We start from the raw sequence: 23,186 nt of genomic DNA, 5'->3' as shown, positions 1-23,186 counted from the left end.
CTGTGTATTCCTTCCATCTTCTCTTGATGCTTTCTGCATCATTCAATAATTTGCCCAAATAATCTTTCAATAATGAAAGTGAAGACTTTAATTTTTTCTTCAGTTCCCCCAGCTTGAGAAATGCAGAGCATGTTCTTCTTTTTTCTTTGCACATTTGGTTGTAATATTTGGCTTTATCTCCTCGAGCTGATCTTTGAAATTTTTGTTCAGCTTTTGTACTTCCTCATTTCTTCCATTTGCTTTAGCATTTCTATGCTGGAGAGCAAGTTTCAGTGTCTCTTCTGACATCCATTTTGACTTTTTCCTTCTTTCTTGTCTTCTCAATGACTTTTTGCTTTCTTCATGTGTGATGTTCTTGATGTCATCCTACAACTCTTCTGGTCTTTGGTCTTTAGTGTTTAATGTATCAAATCTGTTCTTCAGACGATCTCTACATTCAGGTGGGATATATTCAAGGTCATATTTTGGCTCTCATGATAACCAATGAACGGATAACGAATGAAGACTTATTTTCATTTTCTTCAACTTCAGTTTGAATTTGCATGTGAGTAATTGATGATCTGTTCCACAGTCTGTCCCTTGCCTTGTTTTCACTGAGGACAAGGAGCTTTTCCATCATCTCTTTCTGCAGATGTAGTAAATTTGATTTTTGTGTATTCCATCTGATAAGGTCCATGTGTATAGTCGTCTATTATGCTGCCTAAAGAAGGTATTTGAAATGAACAAATCATTGGTTTTGTAGGATTCTATCATGCATTCTCCAGCATCATTTCTATCACCAAGGTCATATTTCCCAACTACTGATCCTTCCTCCTTGTTCCCAATCTTTGCATTCCAATCACCAGTAATGGTCAATACATTTTGATTGCATGTTTGATCAATTTCAGATTGAAGAAGTTGGTATAATTCTTCTATTTCATCCTCATGGGCTTTAGTTTTTGGCGCCTAAATTTGAATAATAGTGGTATTAACTGGGCTTCCCTGTTGTTGTTGTTGTTGTTAAGTGTCATTGAATCGGTTCTGACCTATTGTGACCCTGTACAGGGTTTCCAAGGCTGTAAATCTTTATGGGAGCAGAAATTCTCATCTTTCTCCCATGGAGCATCTGGTAGGTTGTTTTGAACTGATGACCTTAAGGTTCGCAGTCCGATTCATAGCCAGTACACTACCAGAGCTCCTTGGGCTTCCCTTTAGGCACATGGATATTATCCTATCATTGGCAGTATTGTACCTTATGATTGATCAAAATATGTTCTTTTTGACGATTAATGCAACACATTCCTCTTCAATTTGTCATTCCCGGCATAGTAGACCATGTGGTTGTCAGCTTCAAAATGGCCAATACCAGTCCATTTCCACTCACTGATGCCTTAGATATAGATGTTTATGTGTTCCATTTCATTTTTGACAACTTCCAGTTTTCCCAGATTCATACTTTGTACATTCCATGTTCTGATTTTCAATGGATGTTGACAGCTGTTCCTCTTCATTTTGAGTTGTGCCCCATCAGCAAATGAAGGTTCTATGGGCTTTACTCCCATGGGCTTTACTCCATTTGTGGTATCACGGCCAACTCTACTTTGAGGAGGCAGTTCTTCCCCAGTCACATTTTGAGTGCCTTCCAACCCGAGGGGCTCATTTTCTGGCACTATATATGACAGTGGTTCTCTTCTATTTATAAGGTTTTCAGTGAGTAAAGATTCAGAAGTAGTTTGTCACTCTTTCTTCCTAGTCTGTCTTTGTCTGGAAGCTCCTCTGAAACCGGTCCACCATGTGTGACCTTGCTGGTATTAAAATACCAGTGGCATAGCTTTCAGAATGACAGCAACTCACAAGCTACCATAGTACGACAAGTGACAGACGAGTGGTGGCCGTTTGGTTTTAAGTAGAAACTGTCACTTTAATTTCAAGGAGACCTGTGTTAATGCATAGTAGAACCTTCCAGGTGTGGGGGTGAGTGTCCATTCGTTCAGGCACCCCTTCTAGTCACCAGAATGGAGGTGCGCAGACAGCGAGAGAGCAATGAATGGATACCGAATAAAGAATGTCCACACCAGTATCTCCACGCTTCTGTCAGGCGCTCATGGCTGTTTTGATCTTTCTCCTACTTGGTCTCTACCAAGATGGTGGCTCTGGGAGTAGCTGAGCATCTTGAATTAGAAAGCAATGGATTTCTTGATTGTTCTACAAATCCTCCTAGCTGTAAGCCTTCCAATTTTCTAAATATTCCTTTATATGTGGTTCAGAGTTCTAGCACCATCCCCTGAGCCTTTTTGGTCCGGTATTCTGTGTTGTTGGTGATGGAGCTCCTCACTGCACATCTACCTGATCCGCCATCTTAGAGGTGAATCATGTGTGCACACAGAATGTGTGTGCACATAGAAGATACAAACTTGACGTGAACTTTGGCACTCTATGACTGGGTTGGCAGTAAGGGAGTAGGGAGGTGTGGTCAACTGTTTTGCAAACATGTAAATAAGGAATAATATCTTTTTGTGGTTAATAAGACTCACATGAGGATACAAGGTTATAAGTCATAGTTGGTAGAAAGAAAACTGAATATATGAGATGTAGAGAACAGGATAGTATTAAGTAGCTTTCTAGTGTAGTTCTATAGGATAAGCACCAGACTGTTAAGCATAAGGTCAGTGATTCAAACCCACCAGTAATTCCTGGGAAACCCTACATAGAGTCACTATGAGTTAGAACCAATTTGACGGTACTTAACAATAACAACAATTAAGTAATTAATGGTAAGTTTTCTAGATGGCACTTAGTGGACATGAAAAAAAGATACTATCTAATTTATACAAATATGTGGTATAGTCAGTTTAATCAGTGACTAAACAAAGAAAATGAACTTTTCTCTACAACTGAATGTGTATATAAAAGTATAAGAATAGAAATTAATGGTAATATTACACATAGTAAGCACCTACTAGGACTCCTGGTGTGGCATTGTGGGTTAATGCACTGGACTGCAAAGTTGGTTTGACTACAAGGTTGGTGGTTCAAGCTCACCAGCTGCTTCTCTGAAACCCTGTACAGGGTCACTATGGGTTGGAACTGACTTGATGGCACTTATCAACAACAACAACAAGCACCTACTTTTGATACAGTAACATGTGTCAACTTTAATGACTCTAGTCAGATTAGATAAATCCATATTGGTGATAACTACACTAAACATCAAAAAGTCTTTGTTATGAGAATGTCATGTATAATAACATCTTATTTTTTGAAATGTGAACTTAAAAAACTAATTTTTCTAAAATGACCAAATAGCTCTTACTTATCTCAGAGAAAAAGATATGGGTCTCTATTTGTTAGTTAGTTAATAGTATGTAAGACTCATTTTATTTCTTTTCATGCTTTGACTAGGACTATAAAACTTTGTTGTTATTGTTGTTGTTATGTGATGGTGAGTGACCTTGTAGACTTTCTGAGAGTAGCTGGTGAGTTTCAACTGCTGACCTTGAGGTTACCAGTCCAGTGCTGATCCTACAGCGTCATAACTGGACTCCCTATAGTGCTTCAGTGGATTTGATATTTTATTACCTCCTTGATTTTTGGAAAGTGAACTTCACATGATGTATAATATATTAATAATTATGCAAGTAGGCTTCTAGTACCTTGCATGGTAATTAACATTTATTCACAGAATTTAAATACCAAAGAACACTTTCATAACTTTATAAAAATGACTTCAACTCATTGATCATGAATTAATAAAACCTTACTTCATTGTTTAATTTTTTTCTGCTAAAAGTTCTGTCCTAGTGTGGTTATAGCATAAGCAGTGGACTGCGAACTGCAAAGTCGGCAATTCAAACCAACCGGTTGCTCCTTGGAAACCCTATACATGGTTGCTGTGAGTTAGAACCGACTCCATTGACACTTAACAACAACAACAACAGCAAAGCTGCTCCTTGGAATCCCTTATAAGGGTTCACTATGAGTCGGAACCCACTCAACAGCACTTAACAACAACAACCACAAAGGTGTCTTCAAAAATTATCTAACCATTCTTTCAAAATATATAAAATTACATTTCTTCACTGAAATTCCAAATTATTTAGAAAATTACATTTCATCGGCTCTGCATGTTTTCATTCATTTCTATAAGGTAGAAAGCTGAAATTATTCATACTATAACACAAAACACCATTTTTCTGCTTTTAGTTTTTCATCATAAATGGCAATTCCACTACTACATCTTACAACACTCTGTTTAAATGCCTAAACTTCTGCTTGTTTATATAACTAGTTCAAGTAATTGTAATGATGCTTACTTTAGATGATAAAGGAGGCAGGGTAACAGTCTTTGCAAAATAGATTTTTTGAGTGTAAGAAATATTTTAATTTATGAAAACAACAGCCATCACATAAATTTTTAAAATAAAAATTGAGGTTTTTAGCACAATAATTATTTTCCAGCTAGTACATATGGCAGTAATTATTGTATTGCAACATTTAACAACCAAGGTGTCTTAGACGTGATTTTTTATTAATAGTATGTTACTTAGAATAATTATAAACTGATAAAAAATACACTACATATTTCTTATGAGGAAAAATAGTATCCCAACAACATTCTTGCATAAAATACCAAGTCTTTCTTCATAACATGGTTTGGAAACTTCATTATGTAACATTAGAAAACTCTATTAGTAAATCGTTATATTGAAGATACTCTCTCCTTGGGAGAGATAGTACAGCATTGTTGTTGTTGTTAGGTGCCATTGAGTCAGTACCGACCCATAGCGACCTTATGCACAGCAGAACAAAACACTGCCCGATCCTGGGCCAATCTTACCATTGTTGCCACACTTGAGTCCATCGAGTACAGCATTAGTTGTTAAGTGCCGTCGAGTCAGTTCCAACCTATAACAACCCTGTGTAGGGTTTCTGAAGAGCTGCTGGTAAGCTTGAACCGCTGACCTTGTGGTTCAAACAGACTTTGCAGTATAGCACATTAACCCACATCGGGACTCCATACATTATAGTAATTGAGATAAAAGGCTGTGGAGACAGGCTAACTTTATTGGAATTTCACTTCTGTTTCTTACGATAAACTGTGCTTGAGCAAGGAATTTATCTTTGCCCCAATTTGTTGTTGTTAAGTGCCACTGAGTCGATTGCAACCCATAGCCACCCTACATAGGGTTTCAAAGGAGCAGCTGGTGAGCTTGAACCACCGACCTTGGAGTTCAAACAACTTTGCAGTCTGACACATTAGCCCACGGCACCATACCAGGACTCTGTTTACTTGTATTTAAAATGGGTATAGTCATTAATAGTTTCTTCATCAGAGAAACAATTTAATTGTGTCTGTTACAAAGAAAATAAACACACTTGTTTTTATATAATTTTTTTTTTTAAAGTATGTTCCCATGGCACTTGTGCATGTCTCTCTTTTTCTTGTTTATAACATATTGTTATAATCAGTTTGTTTACTTCTGTGTTTATTGCTAGAACTTCCTGTTCATGAAAATGGAAATCCCTATATTATTTGCTAACCTATCTCTAATACCTAACACTATACTTACTCAATGTTGTTGTTTTTGCTGCTAAATGCTGTTGAGTTGGTTCCAACTTATAGCAACCCTTTATAGGGCTTCCAAGGAATGGCTGGTGGGTTTGAACCATTGAACTTGCAGTTAGCAGTCCAGTGCTTATCTTACAGTGCCACACTAGGACTCCTCAATAGAGGTTCAATAAATATTTGTTGAGCAAAATAAATGAAAGTATGGAATAATACATATAATAAACTTTCTACTCTCCTGAGAGGCTCAGAAAGGTTAAGTGTCTCGTGTAAGGACACAATGTTAGAAACTCTCAGAGGTAGTATTCAAACCTTATGTTTGTCTAAGTTTCTTTCCATTTATTCCATTATCAGAGTGGAATTAACAAATCTCTTTTTGGTTTATTTTAGAAGTCTCTGAGAAAATAGACATAAAGGCATGGTTTTTTCCATCATCCTTGTACATTTGAAAATTTATGAGTTCTTGTTGCTGCTGTTAAGCACCATTTGTCAGTTACAACTCATAGCTACCCCATATAGGGTCTCTGAGAAGTGGCAGGTGGGTTTGAAATGTCAATATTGAGTTTAGCTGTCAGTGCTTATCCTACAGCAGTAGGAGTGTGTGTGTGTGTTTTACATCCTGATGGTATAAACAAGATAGCAATCAAGCAGGAAAAAAGGACTCAAGAATAAATGATAACATTCCAATAGGTATCACATCTGTATTGTCAGGACAGGAAAGCAAAGCATTCCTACAATACTGTCCCACTGAGGATATATTTCCTTTTTAATTTTATGAATAGAGAATTCATAGGTAGCATCCATTCTCTTGAAATTTTAAGTAAATTTAAAATTGGAGCATGTATTTGTCATTCTGAGCTTAAAACTCCTCAAAATAACTTCACTTGCGTCAGACCCAGCTTCTTCAACTGGAGCTGAAGCAGCAAACTCTAGGATAACGGATGAGTCTAACTTCAAAGACAGATTTCTAGCTGCTTTAAACAGCACAGGTCAGAAAACATCAGAACCACTATGCCGAAATCATTAGGAAAGTTTTGTGTGAACTAGAGAGGTAAATCTTGGTGAATATTGACAGCAATGAGGCTGACATAGGCAGTGTATTTGTGACTATGGACTACTTCACCATAAGTGAAAATGAAAATCTTAAAATACTCTTTTAAAGTACCTATCTTTCTTATTGGGTAGATGACTTCTGCTCACGTTTGGGGAATGTTTCACCCATTTAAAATCACTGAGCATTATTTGAGATAATAAAATAGTTTTCCTACTTAAGGTAAGATGAGTTGAATTCTCCTCCTTCCCCTATTACCGAGGCAAGTTTCTCCAAGCATGAATGTCTGATAATTTGAAGTTTCTAACAGTCATTATTGAGCCAGCATTGCTCAAATTTGAAGTAATGTTGCTTTTACATTGTTAATAGCCCTTTCAATGTGCATTGATACCTCTATTAAATGACTTTAAATTCACTGACTGAAGGGAGACTATCAGAATCATTGAAAAACTGTTTACAACTATCGCAATTATGCAATTATATATGTAATGGCCACTCTATTTTACAACTATTGCCTGTTGTAAGATGCATGCTCTTACAAGGGGATTTACTGCAGATGAAAATGATTGGAGGACAATCCTGTCTCCCCATAAAAACATCTGCAACACTACTGGTCTAAGTCAGTTTCCAAAAACCAAACTTCTCCTTTGTGAATAAACCTTATAAAAAAATTTTAAAAATTCAATAGATGTTTTACTCTGTTATGTTCTTTAATTTTAGGAGTTTTATAAATATTTAAAATTGGTGTTGAGTAACTAAAAGGATTCTAGTCTCATTTATCATAGGTAGCTGAGCAATTTCCATAAAAGACAGGCTAACACATCTATCTCCACAATTCCCAATTGATAAATTCATTATGGTCTACAGACTGGTTATAAAACATCACAAAACTGTTTTCAATGGTAGTTGAGGGTTTTGTTTTTGTTTTTGTTTTTTTGATAGTTGACTTCTGCAAATAGTTCAAATTAGTATGTTTTTGTAATTATACTATTTGAGCCCTAAATTCCAGGAAAAGGGTGCATGATTTTCCTTTTTCTCATATTGCAATATCAACTCAGCAAAGATATATTTTGTTGGCCATACTTCCTTTTACAGATTACTGGTGTGGTACTGTAGAATAAGCACTGGACCACAAGGTCGGTTTGAAACCCAAGGTCAGTGGTTCAAACCCACAAGTCACACTCTTCAGGAACCCTATATAAGGTTGCTATGAATCTAACCTACTGGAACACATTTAACAACAACAACAACTTTGTTTCATTGATGTCCTGGTGTGGCACTATAGCATAAGCACTGGCAAGGTAGGCAGTTCAAGCCCACCAGATGCTCTTTGGAAACCCTACACAGGGTTGCTAGGAGTTAGAACCAACTTGATGGCACTTAACAGCAGCAAACAACATTATATCAATAATCAGTTGTCCAATACCTCACATTCCAGTCCCAATATTATGTGCCCATAGTTTCCTTAATGCTTTATTTCTTCCCTACCCTAGTTGTTGCACACCAATTCTAAGGTGATCCCAAAATGTTCCATGAGAAAGATCACTTACCTCAGCTCTCCAAATTCAATTATACATGTCTGGCCTATTTATTTTAAACATATTTGATATTTTCCCAAAGATGTTCATGCTTATCAAACAAATGACTCGAATTTTAATATTTTGAACACTGGTGAATGGGAAATTTCAGTATAAACTTTTAGAACTGAGACAACAATTGGGCCGATCAGCACACTCTGGAAACCTGCTCCTACGATATAGAGATGCTGTATATTTAGATTTTGGTAGTCTATTTTCTTTTTCACGAACACAAAGGTGGTATGTTGTCATTTGTTTTTAGGAAATCTTTCTGTCCACCAGTAACTGCTAAAGTAAACCATCAACAACTATCTTTTTCTTCTGATTTTGTATTTTTTTTCTCTTTGAGAATGTATTTACCTATTCAGTAGGTGTTATAGATTTTCTACTTATGGGAAATCTAATGTTAATATGTAGAATTTTACATTGAAATTATTCATTTAAAGTTGTGAGAAAATGCACACATGCAAACACATAAAATAATGAAACAGATAAGCTTTTATATCATAGATCTGTCATAAGACTACAGCAACACAATAAAATATCTTAAAAGGTTGAACCATATTTTTAAACCAAAACTTTAAAGACAAAGGAGTGATAAATCCACTATGATCCTTATTAAGTAAGAATTGCTTGTTTTTCAATTCTCTTTGATTCTAGTCAAATTGAATCTGGCCCCCTCCATCTCACCCCACTCCCATGATACTTTGAAATGCATTTCAAGACAATGCACTTTCCTCCAATTAAAGCATGGATTTTTTTTTTTTTTCTTTTCCCTCCTGACGCATTCTCACATCCGTTATGTTATCTGCAGCCTTTGCAGCTAATGTGGATTTCCTAAGAAAAGATTATGCTGCATTTGCACTTGTGCACTTTGAAAACTGTCAAAGTTTGATGAACTCTCACTTCCTGAAAGAGCATATAAATGCTTTATCCTTTCACCAGGTGAGAGTTCAGTACTACATCTCTCAAAAACACTTGAGTTACAATGGCTGTCTTACAAAATTCCACAGAAAAGGTTTACTAAGACTTGTCTCCCTTGGTGATGGCTTCAACAGCAAAGAAGAAGATGAAGAAGATTTGTATACTATGTAGACTACCCAAGATGTTAACCTGAGACACTTACTTGTGTTGATATGATCAGATTTGCTACTCTTCGGAGCTGGCCTTTCACACTGTGTGCCTGACCAGTTGGCGGAACATCTAGAAAGAATTTGAAAAAATCAGTGATAAAACACACATATATTATATAATGAGACATCCATCATGTCATAAACTGATTCCTGAATATTTTATAGAGATTTCTGCTAATTGCCTGCATTTTACCAGATGTTGAGGGCAAATTTAATTGGGTCTAACTTGTTGAAATATATATATATTTTAAGTCTAGGTTCTAAAGGCATTTTTCTATATTCTGTGTTAAACTTTAAAATTGGCAAATATTATCACAGTGTTTTCATCTAGATTGATTGAAAATTGACAATCAATTTGAGAAGTATTGGATATTTAAAACTAGCCTCTTAAAAATCAAGTTTGTATGGTTTATTAAGGTTCCTCCTCTTTTTTTTTTTTTAAATAGTAGTAGTAAGTACAAAGTGGAGTTAGCTACCTAATAGCAAACAGTCATTAGTGGCATAGTTCAAGTTGCAGATTTTGTGTTCCCTAATAACAAACAAAGGAGCTATGGTAGCATAATGGAATACAAGTAGGTCTGCTAACTACAAGGTCAGTACTTCAAATCTGTCAGTTGCTGCACAGGAGAAGCCTAAGGCTTTCTGCTCCCATAAAGATTTACAGCCTCGGAAATCTTAACCAGGGTTGCTATGACCTGTTTGCACACATCACTGCCACCACAATCATAAACGGGGAAATGTAGTGCTTTCCTATTATAAATTCTACTTCTATTACCATGAAATCAGGAGAATTTGCCAAAGGATTACTGTGAGAAATTGTTTACCCCATATAGGTACTATGATAACATATGGGAAGCCTAATAGAAAATAAGAATAGTAAATCAGATAAAAAAACATATATATCTTCTTTAAACATAACACACAACCTTATTAAATGATGGTGTCAAGTAATGGGTGGAGTGGTTTTAGCTGTGATTGAATCATGTTAATTGGCTAATGTAAGATACTTCTGTGCACCTGTCCAAGGAAATTCAGAGAGACAATTTAGTTGGCTTCAGTTTAAATGACTGAATGATATCACAATGTCAAGAATATTTGAATGTTAAAAAATTTGAAAAGGAACGAGAGTTTCCTTTTTTGTGTGGATCCACATTCAAACGTGGATCTTTTTGAATATACTGGGCCAAAATAAGTAACTGAAATTTCAAGCTTTATACAAATTCTGTCATCCCTCACAGATAGCTGAAACCATTTTTTGAACTAAGATCCTCTGATACCATGTGAATTATTTGTGATATGCATAAAGACAATATCGGTTGTCCTACAATATGGGCAAATTCTCATAAAATCATCATTATTGATAAACTCAAGCCATGGATATAAAAACTTGTTTCAAGAAAGCACATATTAACTTTCATATAAATGACAGTGTTATCATTAAAGAATACAATTATTTGATTTATAATGATAAGTTGTAAAACTATGAACATGAAGCATGATTTAAATGAAAATTAATCTCATTATTTGTATTATGATTCAGGTCCTCACTCATGCAATAACATTTTGTTCCTATTCCTCTTATAAATAAATCTATATTTAATAGAATGCTTTATACATCACACTTACTATACACCATACTACAAGTAGATCACTTCAATAAGAAAACTAAAAAAAAAAAAAAAAAATCAAGTACACAAATAAATAAATAAATGACTGTCTATTTTATCAAAATGAGGTAGTGGAATGAGCACATCTTCAAGCTATTAACATACAGCACATAATCAATAAAGTGACTGATTTATAAAATCTTTTTTTTTTCCTCTTAGTAGTGGTTCTACTGATGAATGATCTAGACAATTGTTCCAGCTCTTCAGATTTTAATTCTGGACAAGGTCCACAGACAATTTAAAACAAGATATTTAGGAATATTTTGCAAACATGCCTTTGGATCTAACTCTGAAAACTGCTAAATTCTTTTAGTTTCACATAGCTTCTTATCTGCTAAATCTTCCTTAGTAAGCACTATAAAAGATAAATGCCAATGAAACATTAATAATGATTGCTTACTAATTTCATCAGAGAGCTGATGAATATTGAGCTAAATTTGTAAAATTATATCTAATGATTGAATTAAAACGGTTAAACTTTGCTCTTTACATGACCTCTTTTGATTAAAAAAAACCCCAAAACATAACAAAAAAACAAAGTCAAAGTTCATCTTACAGAAGAAAATGACATGAGATTCACTTAGTATGTTATTTGAGATAACAACCTCTGGGGCTCATCAGTATAGAGATGCTCAGAAGTCAGAAGATGGAATTGCTTGAGAATTGGAGGATTAAATGCTAACTGAACAGTTTAATGACACCAACATCTTGTAATTTAAATACTTTGAGAGAAGTTATGAGAATTATGTCTGGAGTTTTAGAAAATCAGAGAGAGATTTTTAAACAATATGATAAGGATAGTGCAATTCTGATTCCAAACTCTGGGATTATTTAAATAGGGCAGTTGGTATTTGTAAATATTATTGATTAATTCTCTAATTGATTCGTGACAAGGACCCCAGTATTTATTTATATTAGATAACAAACAGCATTTGTTCTTGTTCATGATGATCTTTAAAATTATAGGTGCACATTAAAACTCCTAAACTTCAGGGAGTAGGACACTTATTGTTAGCAAGAAATGACTCTTAAAGACTGTATTGTAAAATGATAAATTTTAAGTTAGGTATCTTACTCAAGTCTTACAAGTCACCTTAAACTCCTTATAAAATCATTTCTATGGAATAAGATAAAGATATGTTCCACTGTTCTGCATTTGTTCCAGCTTTAAGAAATAACCACGTTAGAGACATTAAATCATCTTTCCTGTTACCTAGTTAAAGCTTTTGCTACTCCACAAGCTCTTCTTCCAGTGGTTGATTTAAGATCATTTTTACTATCTTTATAGATGTTCTTAAATATTCATACTCTAAGTAGATTACATGATCAAAGCCGTTAATGGCAGAACATTGAAGATATGGAATGCATACGGATCATCAAAATTTTCTGTTCAATTTCCACCTGAATGATTTGCATAATCATACTGTCTATAATATCTGTGGCATCTGTCTCTTTTTCATTATTCCTCAAGTGAAATCCATTGTCCATGCCTTGTTCATCTTTGATCTGTACCATTGCAATCCACTGTTCCTTGGTATTTGATCCTCAGACAGTTATTTTCAAATTAGTTCTGTGAGTCACTTCGAAGCAAAACTTTTTGTCTTTTCCTCACCATAGCAACTATGTGCATATCATTCATCATATATACATATATTACAGATGTTTCCCACCACCTTAATATAGTGTTGATCATTCTATGACTATGATATATTTAACTTTTCAAATACTTGCATAAAATTAATTTAGTCTTTTTGGACTAGGGATGAATGGATTCATAGGCAGTAGATGATAGATAGATAGATAGATAGATAGATAGATAGATAGATAGATAGATAGATAGATAGATAGATTGTTATTTACTTTTCCTACAACCATTTATTTTTGTTTCTTCACTTCATCATATGATGATACTGCTTTTTGCAAAGTTTTTTTTCTCATTAAAGCATTACTGACTTAATATTTTTTAAATTTAACATAGTTTAAACATTGATGATAAAAACCACTCATTTATGGTTATAATTTTTGTTTTACCTCATTCTTACAATTACATCATTCCTATTTGTACAAAATGTTCATCATTATAGCATATTTTATGCTATTTTCCTTCATGTTCACACTAGAAAAATTGTTACCAAACTGAAGAATTTGTAATAAATTCAGATTCTGGGTGCACAAACAACAGATTTTCATTAAGCAGCACGTGTGGCCAAGACATCATTTAATGAGATAACTGGTGTAAGTAATTCTCAGCTCACACTGAAAGCATTATTTGGAAACTTTATTGCTAAAGTTCAGTAGACTCTATTCTTGTACCAAATATTTTACAATCAAATTTTTTAGTTATGGAATGGAAATAATAATATGAATGCTAAGCATGGCTGTTAGGATTATTAAATAAAATAACATAGGAGGAAGGTTTTTACATACTGCCTGACAAACTAAATGGCCATGTATTTTGTTACCAATACTTATGTGAATGTTAACTATATGGAATACATGGTTAGTTAATTTATTATATCTTTTAACAGTCTACACAATTATGCATAAGTAAAATATGCTATGGAGTCCTGGTGTGGTGCTGTACGATAAACACTCAAGCGTACGGTTGGTTTGAACCATAAATTTGGCACTTCAAACTAACTAGCCTCTCCTGGCACACAGGGTCATTATGAGTCATAATTGACTTGGCATTAATAACAACAATGACATGTATCATATGGTTTAATTTTAATTTTCTTTAGCATACAGGTACATCCTTGTGTAAAGACAATTTTGTCAAAAGTGCTCTCTAGTTGGTGTCAATCTATAGCATCCTTGTACAGGGTTTCCCAGGAGCAAGTGTTGGGCTTGAACCACAGACCTAAGAGTTCAAACCAATTTTGCAGTCCAGTGCATTAGCCCACAGCACCACACCTGAGCCCTGTAAAGACAATAATGTAGCTAATGTTACTGCGAAGCACAATAAACACTTTGCTGTTGTTGTTAAGCACATTTGAATTGGTTCTGACTCATAGCGACCCTGTATAGAGTTTCCAAATTTAAGATACCAAAATAACACATTTGCTTATAAGGAACAGTCATTCCATTTTGAAGCATAAATATTATATATATGTGTGTGTGTGTGTTGTTGTTGTTGTTGTTGTCAGATGCCATGGAGTCGGAACCGACTCATAATGACCCCACACACAGAAGAACGAAACAATGTCCGATCCTGGTAACCTCACTACTACTGCTACCACACTTAACGCCATCAATGTTGGGGGTCTTCCTCTTTTTCTCGGACCCTCCATCTTATCTAGCATGACATCCTTCTCCAGCGACTGTTCCCTCCTGACAATATGTCCAAAGTATGAGAGATGAAGCTTAGCCATCCTGGCCTCCAAGGAGCACTCTGGCTGCACTTCTTCCAAAACAGATCTATTGGTTCTTTTGGCAGTCCATGGCACTTTTACTATTCTCCTCCAACACCACAATTCAAAGGCATCAATTCTTCTACGATCTTCCTTATTCACTGTCCAGCTTTCACATCCATATGAGGTTATTGAAAATACCAAGGTTTGGGTCAGGCGAACCTTAGTCCTCAAGCTGACATCTCTGCTCTTCAACACTTTAAAAAAGTTACTGTGCAGCAGATTTGCCTAATGCAATACGTCGTCTGATCTCTTGACTGCTGCTTCCACGAATGTTGATAGTTGATCCAAGAAGAATGAAGTCCTTGACAACTTTAAACTTTTATCCGTTGATAAGAATGTTGTTTATTGGTCCAGTGGTGAGGATTTTTGTTTTCCTGACATTGAGATGCAACCCATACCAAAGGCTGTGTTCTTTGATCTTCATCAGTAAATGTTTCAAGACCTCTTTACTTTCAGCAAGCAAGGTTGTATCATCTGCATATCACAGGTTGTTAATGAGTCTTCCTCCAATACTGATGCCACGTTTTTCTTCATAGAATCCAGCTTCTCATATTATTTGCTCAGCATACAGGTTGAATAAGTATGGTGAAAGAACACAACCTTGTTGCACACCTTTCCCAATTTTAAAACATTCAGTCTTCCCATGCTCTGTTCTAACAACTGCTTCTTGGTCCAGGTACATATTCCTCAGAAGTACAATTAAGTGTTCTGGAATACTCATACTTCTCAATGTTGTCCATAGCTTGTCATGATCCACACAATCGAAAGCCTTTGTGTAGTCAATAAAGCACAGGTAAACATCTTTCTGATACTCTCTGCTTTCAGCCAAGATCCATAGGACATCAGCAATGATATCTCTTGTTCCATGGCCTCTTCTGAATCCAGCTTGAACCTCTGGAAGTTCTCTGTCAATGTATGATTGTAGCCATTTCTGTATTACCTTGAGCAAAACTTTACTCCCTTGAGATTTCAAAGAGATTGTCCGATGATTTCCGCATTCTATTGGGTCACCTCTCTTTGGAATGGATACAAATATGGATCTCTTCCAATCAGTCGGCCAGATAGTTGTCTTCCAAATTTCTTGGCAGAGATGAGTGAGTGCCTCTTGTGCTGCCTCACTTTCTTGAAAGATTTCAATTCTTATTCCATCTATTCCTAGTGCCTTGTTCTTTGCCAATTCTTTCAATGCACTTTGGACTTCCTCCCTGAGTATCATTTGCTCTTGTTCATATAGTACCTCTTGAAATGATTGAACATTAACCATTTCCTTTTGATACAATGATTCCATGTATTCCTTCCATCTTCTCTTGATGCTTTCTGCATCATTCAATAATTTTCCCAGAGAATCTTTCAATAATGAAAGTCGGGCTTGAATTTTTCTTCAGTTCCCCCAGCCTGAGAAATGCTGACTGTGTTCTTCCCTTTTGGTTTTCCAGTTCCAAATCTTTAATCTTTGCATATTTTATTATAGTACTTGGTTTTATGTTCTCGAGCTGATCTTTGAAATTTTCTGTTCAGCTCTTGGTCAGTATATATATATATAGTTATTTTAGTGCTGTCAAGTCCATTCTGAAACATAGTGACCATGAATAGGGTTTCTGAGGAGTGGCTGGTGAAGCTGAACTGCTGACCTTGTGGACCAAACCTACTTTGCATCTACCACATTAACCCAGTGTCACACCAGGACTCCAGATACATAATTAGACTGCTCCAGATACATAATCAGAGCCTTGAAGAAGTAATTTTTATAAAAAAGAATTGAAATCTGATATAAAATGGTTTTGTTGTTAAGTGCTGTGGAGTCGATTCTGACCCATAGCGACCCTGTATACAGTTTCCAAGGAGCAAATGCTGAGCTTGAACCACCAACCTTGCAGTTCAAACAGCTTTGCAGTCTGACACATTAGCCCACAGCACCACACCAGGACTCCATTAAAATGATACAAGTATCAAAATCTTAGTTATTCTCTTTCACTGTAACAATGATCAACTTACTTACATGAATTGCAATTGTTATTTTAGATATGTGTCATAATCACTTGTTATGGAAGGATTTCAAAATAAAATAGTGAGATTAATGTGTAATCTCCCTTTCCATCAAAATCAAATTAAAAGGTAAAATTTAGTTATTTGAAATTGAATTTCTCTTTATTTTCATAGATATTTTATATAAAATGTTGCCTTCATATTCTAGTAATAATTCCAAAATACTGTTAACTTAACTATCATTTCTTTAAAGAGTCAACAGCTATACATCCACATAAAATATAGAAGCAGTAACGAAAACCCTTGTTATGATACAATTAATGTAATTTTGAAATTCCATAGCAATGTACCTGTTTTACTCAGTATACTTCTATAAAGTACCTTGTTTGTAAATTCTGCTTATCATACTTTTTAAAGTATAAATTTATAACTTCTTACATGACAATTGCTAGGTTTTACTTTGTGGCGTTTACCTTGAAGAGTTAAAGTAGTTAACTGCATATTTATTGTAATGAATATGCTTGATTACACTTTCTAATAATATACTATAATGCATAGTTTTAAAATATTACCTTAAGTCAGTAAGTGTTAACAGGGGTAGCTTTGGTGGTATAGTAGTTAAGCACTTGCCTACTAACCAATAGGTCAGAGATTCAAACCCAACAGACATTCGTTGGGAGAAAAATGTGGAAGTCAGCTTCTGTCAAGATTGTAGTCTTATAAACTTTACAGGACTGCTTTACTCTGTTTCGCAGGGTCATTATAGAAAGTTTTGGTGTAGCGCTTATAGGATAAGCACTGGCTACTAACTGAAAGGTTGATGATTCAAATCCAGCTTCTCTTTGGAAACCCTATAAAGGGTTGCTGTGAGTCAGAACCAACTGGACTGAAGTTACTTAACAACAACATAGGATCACTAAGAATTAAAATTGACTTGATGACAACAGGATTAGTGTTGATAACTGGGGATTTCTATAGACACCATGAGTCCTGATGTGGCGCTGTTGGATAATGCAATGCACTGCAAGGTCCATTTGAATTGAAAGGTCAGCAGTTCAAATTCACCAGCTGCTCCTTGGAAGCCCTATACAGGATGGCTATGAGTCCGAACTGACTGAAGGCACTTAACTACAACAGTAGACACCAAGGTCGCTAGTTGAAACTTACCAACTGCTCCTCAAAAATGCTATGTAGGATAATTATAAATTGGAACCCATTCAATGACACTTACCAACAACATATACACCATGATTAATTAAAAATATGAAATGTTCAATAACTCAATGGCAATTTTTTAGGAAAAGCAAACATTAATGAAAAGTTTCATTTGAAAAGATGGCCATGGAAGGAATACAACTAATGAAGTGGATTTTTAAAGTGATTTATTTTAAGAATTAAGTAGAAAGTTGCAAGAAACACTCAAATCTAGTTTGCCAATAAATTGTCCATTAAAAGGAGTATGTTATGTTTGGATAGTTAAGTTAGAAATGTTTAAACATAAAATTCTGGGCAAGCCATTTGAGCAGAAAGGCGATTGAAGTGTAAATTGATTGAATACATTTACTTCTAAAATGAGATCTCTAGTAATGGAGTCCTGGTGTGGCACTGTAGAATAAGTAATAGACCAAAGGGTTGGTTTGAACTACAAGGTCAGCTCTTCAAACCCACCAGTCACTCCTTGGAAACACTATACAGGGTTGCTATGAGTCAGAACTGACTCAATAGCACTTTACAACAAGAAGAAGCAGTGAAAAACTTGTGAAATCTGGTTTCCAGGGGAAAATATTGAAAGCAAATCTGAAAGGTATACAATACTGTTTTTTAAGTAGACTATTTCTACTTAAAATATACATTACATGCATCAACTGAAAAGGAAGGCGAACAATCATAAAATTAGTATTAAGTACTATGGTGGATATAATTGAAGACATAAAAGTAGGCTATTACATTAGAAACAGTAGTTATAATTCTATAGCTAAGGCAGGAAGAAAAAAAATGAATACATGGGGCAACTCGGGAAAGCTGTTTCTGCTCAAAGACAAAGCAAATGGCCAGTTGTAAAGTTGGTAAAGAATGTAAAGTCAAAACAAAGCCATGGGGGATACCTCAGTCTAACTTAATGCAGAGTGCCATGCAAACGAAATAACTAGTTTGCTAGCTGAATTACATTAAGTGTTCATGCAAAATCAGTCAAAATGAAGGGATTTTTGTGTTAAAACATACAAAGATCCTTCCTCCTTCATAGGCTTCATGTGGTGATGAGTGGTGAGAACTGAAACAAATTATGAGAATATCGGGCCTATTCAACTGCAATTATTAAGTATAATTCAAGGTTTAGTGACCCGATAAAATTTGAGTCAGTGGAAAATCAGAGGTGTTTTTATATGTTTTTTGAATGTGTGGAAGTATTTATAACTTTAATATATAACATCTGGCTCTCTAAAACATATTTAATACATTTACAGTTACAGTACATAAGCACTGAAATAATGATGTCAAGTAACTCATGTAATTTTTATCTGAATAATCAGAAAGTGAGTCTCATATATAACTGACATACAAATATTTCCATTCCAAAAAGCATAATTCTTGTTCTAGTTTTAAGATTCTTGATGAGCCTCATATCCATCAAAAGGCTAAACAATTTATAATTGACAAAGAGACCTTGAATTTTATATCAAAATAAAATTCCCAGTTACTATCATTCAGCTTTTCTTCAAAATCTAGTGTCTGCACTTTCAACTGGTTTAAAAATTGTATTGGTAAAAATAAAACAAACCATCCTGAAAGGTTGACAAAATGAGAAAGTCTCACTAAAATCAGTCCTCAATATGAATTAATAAATGTTTATCCTTTATAAATGTTAATTCATCACTAAAACATTCACTAGATCATAAAAAAATTACAGTAACATATCATAAATGGAAATGTATGAATTTTACCTAAAAGTACCATCAATGAATATTTCTATCCGAATCTGAGTTTCAGATTACTATTCTTATACCCTGAGGAGTAGATAAACATAGGCAATGGTTTAAAAATTAGGCCATTTTTAGACAATTGTCTTCAGTAAACCTAAATAGCTATAAACTAATATAATGATATGGTAACATTGCAAAGAAATATGTTTTTGGACAATTATAAACATACGCAGATAAGTCAAAAAGTACTGCTACAAAGTCACAGCAATCTTTATTAAACAAAATGTCAAAATGTGAAGCTATTGTTTTTCAATATATCCTCCATCTAAGTCTATACACTTCTGAAGATGATGCCTCAATCTAGTTAAACCCTCCCTAACAAATTCTGCACTCTTCTATTTATAACAAGTCAAAACAGTCATATTGCCAACTACTTTTGCTTTGACAGGTTTTTTGAGTTTGGGAACAAAAATGAGTCTAAGGAGGGAAGACCAGGACTTTAGCATGGATGGTGCAAGGTTATCAACCTGATTTTCCTGGGACACCCCTTGTTATCTTCAAACAATTAGCAGGGGTGTTGTCATTTTTTTTTTTTTTTTAAGTTTTTATTGTGAGGTTTACATGGGTGAGCATTAGCTTTACAGTCATCTTATTGTATTTCATTTCATTGTAATGATTACAGTCCCCTCCATGCATCATCAAATAACCAAAGGGTACACCACAAAGGCCCGCCCTCTAGCCACCAGCACACAGCCTTTCTCCCTTCCTGAGTCCAGTGTCCCCGTGCAGAATATGGAATGTATGAAGTATGACTCTTAAACTAATTGGAAGTTATAAAAGATGAAATGGAACACATAAAAATCAGTGTTATAGGCATTCGTGAGTAGACATAAACAGGCGTGAGGCATTTTGAATTTTATAGCCATGTGGTTTGCTAAGCCAGTAATGACAAATTCCAAAGGAATGGGGTCACATTCAATGTCATAAAGAACATGTCAAGATATATCTTGAAGTACAATGTTGCCTCTCCACACTCCTATAAAGAAGATCAGCTATTAAGCTGAAAAATTCTACCAACTTCTTTAGGCTGAAATTGATCACACATGTAATAAGGATGTATTGATAATTATGTTGTTGTTGTTGTTATGTGCCGTGGAGTTGGTTTCGACTCATAGCGACCCTGTACAGGGTTTCCGAGGCTGTAAATCTTTACGGGAGCAGAAAGCCTCATCTTTCTCCCACGGAACAGCTGGTAGTTTCGAACTGCTGACCTTGTGGTTGGCAGTCCGATTCGTAACCACTACGCTACCAGAGCTCCTTATTAATAATTATAGGTGATTGAAATCCAAAAGTTGGAAGCAAACAGGAAGGATGTGTAGTTGGAAAATATGGCCTTGGTGATAGAAATATGGCTAGAGATGGCATGATAGCATTTTACAAAAACAATGACTTTTTCATTGCAAATAGCTTCTTCATCTGCATGCATGGTGATTATACATGTGGACTTCACCAGATGGTATACGCAGAAATAAAATGATTAACTACATCTGTGGAAACAGATGATGGAGAAGTACAATATCATCAACCAAAACAAAGCTGTGGAACAGACCACCAATTGCTTCTATGAAAGTTTAGGTTAAAACTGAAGAAAATTAGAACAAATCAACAAAAGCCAAAATAGAAACTTGAATATATCTCATCCAAACTTAGAGAACATCAAAAAACTATTTGACTCATTGATCAGATGAATTGTGGGAGACATTAAGAACATCTTACATGAAGAAAATAAAATGCCATTAAAAAGTCAGGGGAAAAAAAAGAAAATACCAAATTAGATATCTGAAGCAACTCTTAAATTTGATTTTCATTGTAGAGTGGCCAAAGTGACTGGAAGAAATTATGAATAAAAGACCTGAACGGAAAATTTCGTATGGCAACTAGAGAAATCAAAGTCAAATCATATAATGCAATCTGCAAAAACGTGAAGCAAGAAAACCAAAAGGGAAGAACAAACTCACATTCCTCAAGCTTAATGAAACGAAGAAAAATTCAAGCTTTGGGTTGTAATATTGAAGGGTTCCTTGAGCAAAATATTGAATGATACCAGAAGCATCAGAAGAAGATGGAAGGAATACACAAGTCACTGTACCAAAAATAATTGGTAGATGTTCAGCTATTTCTGGAGGTAGCAGATAATTAGGATCCAATGATAGTTAAAGAAGAAATCCAAGCTACTCTAAAGGCATTAGCAGAACACTAGACTTTAGTAGTTGACAGAATACTAATTGAAATGTTTCAACAAACTGATGTAGCCATCCTGGAAGCACTCACTAGTCCATGCCAAGAAATTTGTAAGAATGCTACCTGGCCAACCACATGGAAGAGATCATATTTGTGTTCATTTCAAAGAAGTTGACGTAATGGAATGCAGAGATTATCAAACAATAGCATTAATATCATGTGAAAGTAAACTTTTGCTAAAGGTCATTAAAAAATGGTTGTAGCAGCATATTGACAAAGGATGGCCAGAAATTTAAACTGGAATTCAGAGAACCTGGAATGGGAGATATCATTGTTGACATAAGATGAATCTTGGCTGAAAGCAGAAAATAACAAAAAGATGTTTATTTGTGTTTTATTACCTACACAACGATATAGATATTTGACTGTGTGGATCGTAACAAACTATGGAAAACATTGCAAAGAATGAGAATTGCTTAATTGTGCTCTTGCAGAATCAGTGTATATTCCAAGGGGCAGGCATTTAAACAAGACAAGAGGATACTGAATGCTTTTAAAAATCAGGAAAGGTATGCATCAAGGATGTATCCTTCCACTATATTTATTTAATCTATCAACCTATGCTGAATAAATAATCTGAGAACATGGAAGAAAAAGAGAGCATCAGCACTGGAGAAAGCTCATTAAGAACCTGTGATATATTAATTACATAATCTTGCTTGTTCAAAGCATAGAGAACTTGAATTTGCTAATGAAAATACAAAGACTATAGCCTTTGGTATGCATTCCAACTCAATGTAAAAAATAAAAAATACTCACACTGGACCAATAAACAGCATCATATAAGTAAAGGGTTGAGATTGTTAAGGATTTTGTTTTACTTGGATCCTCAATCAGTTCTCATTGAAGCAGCAGTCAAGCAATCAACAGATATACTGCAATGAACAAATCTGCTGCACAAGACTTCAGGCCTATATAGCACCTTATTCAAGTAATGGTATTTTCAGTCACTTCATATACAAGTGAAAGCTGAACAATGAATAGGAAGAAAGGAAAATGAATGTTGGCAGAAGAATGGTGGTGGTGGTTGCATGCTGTAGAGTCAGTTTGGACTTATAGAGATGCTTTATAGAGTTTCTGAGGTTGTAAATCTTTACAGGAGAAGAAAGGAGATCTTGTGGTTAGTAGTACACAATGGCATCAGCCTCCTGCCAGAATAAAAAAAATTATTTTGGAAGAAGGTATGGTGCTATAGGATAAGCACTGGACTGCTAACTACAAGAGCAGCAGTTCAAACCCACCAGTCACTACTCAGAAACCCTATACTATACTGGATTACTATAAGTCAGAACTGACTTGAAGACACTTAACAACAACAACAACATGGCCAGATTGCTCCTTGGAAGCAAGGATTGGGGATTTCATCTCACCTACTTAGTGCATGTCATCCAGAGGAACCAGTTCCTGGAAAAGGGCATCATGATTAACAAAGCAGAGAGTCACCAAAAAAGAAGAACCCCAATGAGATGGATTGACACAGTAGCTACAGTGGGCTCAATAAAAAAAAATTGTGAGGATGGTGTGGTGTTGGTGGTTATGAGTCATGGAGTCAGTTCCAACTCATAGCAACCCTGTACAGGGTTTCTGAGGCT

General features: G+C 35.1%; 1 protein-coding gene across 1 annotated transcript in view; it reads right to left on the bottom strand.

Annotated features, from left to right (window-relative positions):
- LRP1B (low density lipoprotein receptor-related protein 1B) overlaps positions 1–23,186 on the bottom strand; it is a 2,342,762-nt gene that overhangs the window by 10,279 nt on the left and 2,309,297 nt on the right. The window contains exon 87 of the mRNA XM_006834597.1: positions 9,300–9,376. Coding sequence (XP_006834660.1) covers positions 9,300–9,376 — 77 coding nt within the window. The remainder of the gene's footprint in view (positions 1–9,299; positions 9,377–23,186) is intronic.

Source organism: Chrysochloris asiatica, unplaced genomic scaffold, assembly GCF_000296735.1.
Source record: "Chrysochloris asiatica unplaced genomic scaffold, ChrAsi1.0 scaffold00012, whole genome shotgun sequence".
NCBI classification, from domain to species: Eukaryota; Metazoa; Chordata; class Mammalia; order Afrosoricida; family Chrysochloridae; genus Chrysochloris; species Chrysochloris asiatica.
The sequence above is the reverse complement of the archived record's forward strand: the minus strand, read 5'-3'. Positions and strand labels throughout refer to the sequence as shown.